This window comes from Maniola jurtina, chromosome 20 (genome assembly GCF_905333055.1).
Source record: "Maniola jurtina chromosome 20, ilManJurt1.1, whole genome shotgun sequence".
Classification (NCBI taxonomy): Eukaryota; Metazoa; Arthropoda; class Insecta; order Lepidoptera; family Nymphalidae; genus Maniola; species Maniola jurtina.
In genome coordinates this window covers 1,653,830-1,664,107 of record NC_060048.1, presented here as the reverse complement: position 1 = coordinate 1,664,107, position 10,278 = coordinate 1,653,830, and the positions used below count along the sequence as shown (strand labels likewise).

General features: G+C 37.7%; 1 protein-coding gene across 1 annotated transcript; it reads left to right on the top strand.

The window, feature by feature from the left end:
* Positions 1–2,465: 2,465 nt before the first annotated feature.
* LOC123875419 lies at positions 2,466–8,204 on the top strand. The gene is made up of 4 exons (XM_045921234.1): positions 2,466–2,642; positions 6,343–6,423; positions 7,346–7,511; positions 8,040–8,204. Exons 2-4 carry the CDS (start codon positions 6,376–6,378, stop codon positions 8,201–8,203), a joined length of 378 nt encoding a protein of 125 aa, XP_045777190.1. The 5' UTR covers positions 2,466–2,642; positions 6,343–6,375; the 3' UTR covers position 8,204.
* The last annotated feature ends 2,074 nt before the right edge of the window (positions 8,205–10,278 follow it).

Here is a 10,278-nt window from a genome sequence, read left to right as displayed (position 1 = left end):
CATATGGAATAGGGAACATAGAGGATTTATATTTTGCCAAGCGAAGCCACGAGCGTTAACTAGTGATGGTATAGTGCGCGACAGGTTGAGATGGCAATCGGGGTATGAGACGGGGGGACGCCCCGCGTACTCGTACCATCCGTGGTCACCAGCCCGGCTAGCATGGGCAGTAGATAAAATTATATCCCCCGATTATATCCACTGATGTCATAGAAATCAGTGGATATAATCGGGGATATAATTTTTATCTACTGCCCATGCAAGCCGGGCTGCAGTGGGTTAGTGTGGGGCGTCCCCACCCCGGTTGCCATCTCCTGTCGCGTATTATACCCATAAATGCGCGTTTACCTAACAGCTTGGTAAGGGTTCTATAATTTTGTGACCTTTTACTGGGAAAAAATAACACGAACGCCTCTACAAATACTGATAGACCTAATTAAAGGGAACAACAAAAGCATGATATCATGCTGCGTTCGTAAACAAATTAATCTTAGCATTATTTACTAACTTTAGGTAATTCCATGTTTTCCTGAAAACAAGATTATTATACTTACTAGAGGATGCCCGCGACTTCGTCCGCGTGGATTTATATTTTTATAGATCCCGTGGGACCTGTTTGATTTTCCGGGATAAAAAGTTGCCTATTTAGATTACAGGGACGCTAGCTACGAGTACTTCGGTACCAAATTTCATACAAATCGGCTAAGTGGATGAGCCTTTAGGAATCCTTCGGGAACTCTTTGATTTTCCGGGATAAAAAGTATCCTATGTCCGTCCCCGGGATATAAGCTAACCCTGTACCTAATTTCGTCAGAATCGGTTACACTGTTGGGCCGTGAAAAGGTAGCAGACAGACAGACAGGCAGATAGACAGACAGACAGACACTTTCGCATTTATAATATTAGTATGGATTAGGCTTTATATTAAGTTTCTTGAAAATTGCAAACTATTTTTGCCCGACTTCGCGACCCTAGTAAAGTATAAGGTAAGTATCGCACGATTAGGCACTAGAGTATCTAGGTAAGTCCATCAGATAACAGTATTTCCTCCCTACTCAGTGATTATAGACCATGGACCTAGTGATCTATTTCTAAAAGTCAATAGACCGTATTTTAAAAATGTTTGGCAGCTAGGTACGTGAGGGGTCTCTCCATCACTCGCTTCATACAAACGTAGTTCCAATTTCATTTGAATATTGCAACCAAAGTCCATGAAATTTTGCAGACATATTCTTGAAACTAATATCTATGTCTGTGGTTTTCCAGATTTCTGTTAAAATATTCGGTTTCAAAGTTACGCGGTCTTAATACATACAAATCTTTGAGCCCCTGTAATTTTAAAACTACATATTTTTAGAAAAATCTAAAACACCACAGACACAGATATTAGTTTCTAGAATATGTCTGCAAAATTTCATGGACTTTGGTTGCTTAATATTCAAATGAAATTGGAACTACGATTGTATGAAACGAGTGGAAACGAGTGACGGAGAGAGCCCTGTTAATATTCAAATGAAATTGGAACTACGATTGTATGAAGCGAGTGACGGAGAGAGCCCTGTTAATTTAAAGCAAAAGCGAATTTTATGCAATTCTCTGGCTGGGTAGTGAATATTCGGTCGTTCAATTGTTTTTGTTTTCGGCCACAGTTTTTCCGCCATCATGTAAAATATTCACTAGGTACAAGTACCTACTACCTATTTCGTAAAATATGGGTTTGTTCAGGGTATGATAAATGGAAAATATTATTATGAAGAACTTTTAGTCATACAGGTTTCCTCGCGAATGAATTCCTTCACCGTATAGGTAAGCAAGTGATATTTAGGTATTTAATTATTGCTTAATGTAAGAGTAGCTAAATAATTATGGTTTTTTGGGTTCCGTACCTCATAAGTAAAAATGGAACCCTTATAGGGTTATAGGGTTAGGGTATCTAAGACACTTTGCTGTCTGTCTGTCCGTCTGTCCGTCTGTCGTGTCTGTCAAGAAAACCTATAGGGCACTTCCCGTTGACCTAGAATCATGATATTTGGCGGGTAGGTAGGTCTTATAGCACAAGTAAAGGAAAAAATCCGAAAACTGAGAATTTGTGGTTATCCATGATCACATAAAAAAAAATATGTTTACGAAAAAAAATTACTAAATCACATATAGATGGCTCAGTCCGCTGCAGTGCTCTACATAAAAGTGTTAGGTACACCTTGTATGATGTGGTACGAAACCCTTTGTGTGCGAGTCCGACTCACTCTTGACCGGTTTTAGGGCTCCGTAGCCAAATGGCAAAAAACGGAACCCTTATTTAAAAAAAAGTTCTTTTGGCGAAAGTAGTAGTATATAAGATTGGCCACCAATCTTATACCACTAATGCTTACAAAAAGCCAAAAACCTAAACAAAGCTATCGCGGAGTAAACACAAGTTTCCCTCACCCCATGTTTGCGCAGTTAATTGCCCCAAATGAGTTCTTTTCAACCGGAAACTAATCCGAAACGACCGGCGAGACACTCTACACTACTCCATCATCATGTCTTTTTAAAAGCTTTTAGGGTGAGACAAAGAGGGAAGAAGATTTTCAGTTCCACAGACAAGGAAAGCGAATTGTTTGTTTCTAACATAGACATACAATTTTCGCTTCGCTTAAGTCGTAAGTCTTTGGTTTCTAAACATGTCTCGTTTCAGAATCTCTTCTACATCTATTCTGTATCTATCCTCCTTTTTGACAACCTGCCTGGCGAAGTGGTAGGCGCTGTGGTTATATTTTTGGAAATCCCCAGGTTTGATTCCCGGTAGGGGTCTGGAATTTTATAGGGGTCTGGTCTGGTCGGAGACTTCGGCCGCGGCTGGTTACCACCCTAACGTCTGCAAAGCCGTGCCGCTAAGCGATTTAGCGTTCCGGGACGATGCCGCGTAGAAACCAAAGGGAAAACTGCTATACCCCTTCCAGGTTAGCCCGCTTCCATCATAGACTGCATCATCACTTACCACCAGGTGAGATTGAAGTCAATGGCTAACTTGTATCTGAATTTAAAAAAAACCTATATTTTAAACGTACAATTCTTGTAATTTGATTCCTCAGAAATGGCTGTACAGATTGGAATGACGTACCTATACCCAAAATAAAGAGTCATTTCATTTCATTTCATTTCATATACCTACCTAACACGAACGATGATGAAAGAGTTGTACGAAGCTAAGAGAGGAAACCGCACAGAGTGTTTTAGGAGACAGGGAGGAGGAAACCCAAGTCTTGAAGTCTGCCAATCCGCACAGGGCCAGCGTGGTGAACTATGACCTAAACTTTTCTCTTTCTGAGAGGAGACCCGTGCTCAGTAGTGAGCCGGCAATGGGTTGATCATGATGATGAAGACGTAGGACCGTATGGAGCACTCTTGAAAAAATCTGTCCAGCAGGGGACTCATATACAGTGATATTAAATTGCTTGAAAGTTAGAGGTGCGTGCCTGGGATCAAACCCCTGACCTCCTGGAGTTTTAACCACTAGGCTATCGTGGCTCAGATATTCAATGGAAATTTTTACTACATTAATTTTTACGTGACGTGAGGTAGGTACTGTGCTATTACCTATGCATAGATAGGTAATTACATCAGGTAGGTACCTAAATAATAAATAAAGATAGGTACTATAGGTTATTATAGGTACTCTCGAAGTAACTACATATAACTGAATAACTTAATAAAACCACATTTAGCTCAACTACGGGGTGGTCACAGACATTTTTTTAACGATTTAATTTTTTTTTATAACATACCTACCTAGTACCTACCTACATAGATTTATCCCGAGAAAACTATACCCTCTACCCATGGACTCATAATACTCCCTCTACCATTACATGATAAAAGAAAAGGGGTCAATACCCTTAGCAGGAAAAAAAAATATAGAAGGAAAAATTTGAATAAAGAAAAACTGGCGGAAGTAATTTTTACCGTAAAATCTACAGTAAATTTTTAACCCCCGACCCAAAAAGAGGGGTGTTATAAGTTTGACGTGTGTACCTGTGTATCTAGCTGTCTGTGGGATCGTAGCTCCTAAACGGATGAACCGATTTTAATTAAGCTTTTTTTTGTTTGAAAGGTGGCTTGATCGATTAGCTATAATCGAAGAAAATCGGTTTACCCGTTTGAAAGTTATCAGCTCTTTTCTAGTTTTCATATAGAAGTTTTTGTGTCGCGGTTTTTTTAAATTTTAAGTTATAAAAAACTTTATTTAATTTTATCTTAGATTCGAACACAGGACCTTTCCAAGATAAAGTACACAATATTCGTCAAAGCCTTCGACTGGGAGCGTGGCGACTCCTGTAATCCGGCTACTCGGAAGTCGGGACCGGTGGATGGTTTGAGGTCTGGAACCCTGGTATTGAGTGGCCCATGTTGACTGGACGTCCACACTAAGCCCAGCATTAATATGGACCTTCTAGAGGAGTCTCGGAGGTCCAGGTTTACTAAGGAGGGGCGAAACGGGCCAGGGGGGTGACCCAGCAGCCAAAAGTCCCCGTGTCGGCCAGTAGTGGGATAGCGTCTGGGAGTGGGCATTTGGTAACAGCCTGATCGATACAATCAGACCCGATCCTTTTTACCTAATACTGTGAGTTTTATAAAAATCTGTTAGGTACAATTTATGATATTTAATCCAAGAACATTATTAGTTTTTTTTAAAATAGCGAGCAAACGCACAGGCGGGTCACCTGGTGTTAAGTGATTACCTACCGCCGCCGCCCATGAACATTTGCAACATCAGAGGTTACTTTCTTTTTCTTTAGATTAAATTTAATTTATTTTGCTAAGTAAGTAAACATATTGTTAAGTGCTCTTATCATCTCTACACTAATTAAAAAGGATTCATTTATTTTTCAAACAAAATCAATGTAAATAAAACTAATAACGCTTGCAGATAAATCAAATTAGGCTCAAAATTGTACTTGACCAGCATGGCAGGTCTAAACCCTTCTCATTATAGTTATCAAAATATATCTATACTTATACTTAAGTTAAATTTTAAACAGTGTGTTTTCTAACGATTTAAAAAAAAAGAAACCAACAAAAACATCCTATACAAAAGTAGCAAACTGTACCAACTTTTAATATAGACAATTTTACCGTAAAAATGCGCCATCAACTTAATTAAAGATGCAGTTCAGATAAGCGTGCCAATGATGCTAATCCAATCAACAAGCGACAACGCTTCAGTCTTATTGAAAAACATGTTCGTTCAGGACATAAATAAAATGAAACATAAAAATCCCTCAAGCAATGCGTATTCAACTTTGACACGCCTTAGTTACGTTTTGAAATTTTTTGGACTGTATTGTATCTCATGTGACGGCAAAAAATTTAAATATTCATGGCCAATTCTGAGAATTGCCTTTACAACCACAGTTTTTCTCACTTTCAACTGTATAAGCATTTATCTCTGTCTCAAAACTACTACCAAAAAATCGAAAGCCAGATTCCAGGATTACATCCCAATAATTTACTTGCTAGGATATATTCAATATATCGTGGATCTTACATTCGTTTATAAATATGGGAGGCAACGATGCTTAAGCTATTACAGCGTTTACGATAATATTGACAGTATTATTGGTATGCCTTACTACAACGAAATCAAGAGGAGCATCAATAAAATATGTATCTTCTACATTCTCGTTGGATCTTTCTATCTAGTCTGTGACTATTCCGCCTTATTCCTTGCCTATGGATGGTTCATAAGCACAATCCACAGCATCGACTATATCTATACACTTATTAAAATGCTTTCTGCTCTCGATGCCATCGCACATTTCACCCAAATAAGATACCGTTTAAAAAGGATGAAGGACATTCTTCAAGATTATTATTCCAACGTTGATACCTTGCCTGGCGTATCCAAACATGTGATTTGCAAAAAGGATTTGACCAAAACTAGTAATTATAATAAACGTTTTAATTTATTGAGCACGATTGGATACAATCGATCCAATGTTATTTTAAATCTCAGCAAATGCTATTTACTTTTGCTTGAACAGTGTGACTATGTAAACGCCTTGTTTGGATTCAGGGTAAGCACATTTTTTTTTTACTTGCTACCAATAATGTTTATAAACCTATTATTATTTATAACTTTCAAATGGAATTCGTTTTTATAATTCTCAGATTCTAGTTCGAGTATTTGTCCAAGAACACTTGATTTACAATATTATTCTAATGATAAAGGGTTTAAAACTTTGATGTAGGCTGCATCTAGTGTATTATTACTTAGCTGGCCATCTTCAGTCATCATAAGTATTCTAGAAGAAAATGATGATTGCAGCTGTAGTCAATTTGGTAAATTTACGTTTGTTTTAGATTCTTCTTGATGGTTTGGTTGGCCTTTTAGAAATGGTGACGCTAACCAACTTGATCATAAGGCTAATAATTGGAACAATGGTAAGATTTCTACTCTCCCCTTTTCTCAACAGATCGCCTCAACAATAGATAATCTGTGACGATGCAGACTAAGATTGAAAGCGTTTACTACTTGTACAGACTTTTCATAATGTCTCAAAAATTTATCCATCGTTTCTTATTTTTACAAGACTGTAGTTCCTCAAATATTTCTCGATGTCTTCTTTTTTTTGTCTTTGCCGTGTTTTTTGCTTCTTTCGTCGACATCTTCCTGTCTCAACCGATAGAGGTCCACTATCAGGTAAAAAAAGCTTTTAGTAGTTAAAACGTCTTCCTCCTAATCTATTTTTTAGAGTGACATGCATTCTAAGCAATTAATTACTTCAATTGCTTAAAATGCACTTGCTTTAACGGTGAAGGAAAATATGGAGAGGAAACCTACATATCTGAGAGTTTCCCATAATGTTTAAAGGTTTGTGAAATCTTCCAATCCGCACTTGGTCACTGTGGCACGTGAGTACATCTATGATCTAAGCGTTTTTCGTTTTAATGAGAGACCTATGCTGAGAAGTGAGTCGGCGATGAATTGAGATGATTGTTAATAACAATGATGAATATTAATATACAGTACAACCAAATTAATAATGCGCATAGAAATCTTCGTCATTGTTCGGCAACGGTCGTATGATACACATGATATTGACTCCTATTTGTTTATAACAAGGTGCAAAATGCAAGTGCATTGTTTAGGGCTCTTACGATTCAATGATTCGGGTGTTTCTGGGAATATGACGAATTTTGCACCTTGTTATAAACAAATAGGAATTTCATAAAGTAATGTCTGTTTTTATCCAAAAGACGATGGTGATGATTTCTAACAATCCAGTCAACACAAGACTGGATTGTAGAAATCCCTATAAGAGGTCTGTGGCCTTTAAAAACTAGGTATATTTTTACGTTACAGATCACCTACTACGAAGCGGGATGGTTCCCATTAATTTCAACAGCTATGAAAATTGTGAACTATACCTCAATACTTCTGTGTGGGATAAATTCCTGCGAGCAGAACTATACACAAATTGATCGAATTATCCGATGTATTGATCATTTACTGACGAACAAGAAAATACGTAAGTATGACAATTATCTAAGTAAGATTATTTTATCAGTTACCTTCTATTTTTTATACAGTACTTATTAATCCCCGACCTCAATAGAGGGGTGTTCCCCTCCCCTGTGTTATAAGTTTGAAGTGTGTATGTGTGTCTGTCTGTGGCATCGTAGCTCCTAAACGAATGAACCGATTTTAATTTAGTTTTTTTTTTGTTTGAAAGGTGGCTTGAACGAGAGTGTTCTTAGCTATAATAAATAAATCGAAGAAATTCGGTTCAGCCCTTTGAAAATTGTCAGCTCTTTTCTAGTTTTCTTATAGAGGTTTTTGTGTCGGGGTTTTTTTAAATTTTGAGTTATACTTTTTGTACTATCATCCCGCGCTCTGGTCATCAAACTCTTTCACCAAAGATTTAATGTTCTTTAGCACAGTTTCGTTTAGTTTCTTCTGTGTCTTGCATTGTTTTTCTGTAGGTGTATATGTGTGTGATTTAAAAAAAAGGTGCAAGGTGTTGGCATCTAGTAATATTATGTATTTTTTTTGCCAGCATTGGAGGTCTGCGAAGCTTTGAATGAGTTGCGAGAGCTCGTCATCACACGGCCGGTCAGCTTCAATGCAGCGAGCTTCTACACCCTTGACTACCCCACTATGCTGTCCATGGCCTCCGCCGTCGTCACTTACACCATCATACTGTTGCAGAATATGCAATAACCATCCTTTACTTAATCACTTGAATCACGTTATCCTTAGCAACATAGCTAACAGCTCGCAACACATTACACTTCTAAGCCCTTGCGGTGCGATAGAAGACAGGTGAAGGAGGGACCAGGTCAAAAAGTTCTTAGGCACAAATATATCCTGTAGAATAACTTTGTGCCGATGTACCAAACTTTGGAGCTTAGAGTTGATCAGCGCTTCGTCACCAATGAGTCTTCTAGCGCTAGCTTTATTATATCAGAAAATTCATATCCATAATAATATTATAAATGCAAAAGTGTGCCTGTCTGTTTGTCTGCTACTTTTTCACGGCTGAACAGTTTTACCAATTTTGATGAAAGGTGCAGAGTTAGCTTACATCCCGGGGACGGACATAGGCAACTTCTTATCCCGGAAAATCAAAGAGTTCCCGCGGGATTCTTAAAGGCCCATTCGTCTATCCGATTTATATGATTTGGTTCAGAGCTAGCTTGCGTCCCGGAAAATCAAAGAGTTCCCACGAGATTTAAAAAAAAACATAAACCACGCGGACAAAGCCGCGGGCTTTTGTTGATATTTTTCTTCAAATATTCACAAAACTTCGTATTCGGTACATTCAATGTAGGTGCACTCTACCCCAAACGAATTTTCTGTTTGTTCGCAAACATAAGTTTCACACACGCTGCCCTCGTGTATGCTTTGTTTTAGTGTTTCAGCCGTTGTGGTCACGGTCAGGCATTTTTCGTACGCATTTTTTATGATCAATTCCCAAAAAAAATTTTCATTTTGTAGTTCTGTTATTATTTATGTAGGACTTATTGAATCGGGTCAGGTGAATTTCTCAAAATCATTTATTAATGGAGATCTCAATCACGCCAGAATATTCGTTTCGTCGCCCCTTCATTCAGCTTTGCTTACGAGGTTGAGTGGAGTGAAGCGAAGAAGTGGCAAGCGCAGCGAGCCGGCGACTTATAAATACGCGATGCTTATAATTATTTTCGTTAACTTGAAACTAATATAAAAACTACGAGGATTTCAAACGGATCCTACTGGTTTAAGAAAAAGCCGCTTAAAATAGATAATATTATAATCCCTCTAAAAATAAAAAGTTCATTAAGGCATACCTTAGGTATCTCTTCCATATTTCCTAAAAATAAACCTTGGCTTCATTATTACTGGAGCCAGAAGCTGTATAATATAATATTATAAATGAAAAGCAGGTCAAGTGCGTGTCACAACACCCATAAGGTAGGGTTCCGTAGCCTTGCTAGTTGCTAATTTTGGGGGTCATTATTTCTTAAACGGTAGTTTATAAGTATCAAAAACTGTCAATAATTCCATGATTTTAAAATTGCTATTTAATGACGGGGTGTTAATTTTTTTTTGATTCTCACTTTTCATGCCGTAAGGTAGAATTTGGCAGAACACTAACAATATCTACTATGTATTAAGATCTGTACACTAACCCAAATAATCGCACTAAAGAGAATTGAATTGAATTCATGTTCAGGAAGTACCTATTTAACCTGAAAAAAGTATGCCTATATGTAACCGTAAAAAGTTTCTAATAATTTAGGTCTAACAGTTTATTATTTAAAATGTCTGTGATACACAGACCGACGGATAGACAAGCAGACGGACTGGACGAAACTTTTAAGGTCCAAACACATCGCTGCGTCTCGTCGCGTAGCGCAGCTCAAGTCCGTTGGGACCGTTAGGGTTTCTTGTTTTACTACGGAATCCTAAGAATCTATAAAAACCCACCGGTGGTGGGCGGTGGCGTAAATAGTGGAATTTTTATCGGATTTCTATACAATTCTGTTCAATACAATGTTCACGGTAGGGAGTTTCTATTGAGAATATTTTTTCATATTAATGTAAAAGGATTTTATTGTTGTGCATACCTATTGAATTTTTCGAGTCCTGAGGAGTACAATAAAATATTACTTAGGTATAAAATATGTAAAATATTACTCTGAAATCGATAAAGATTTATCATCAGCAAACCTTTGAATATACACCTTTTACGTATTTATTTTGTAAGATGCCTATTCACTCTACTCGAAGCAAGCTATTTAAAAGTGAAGGGG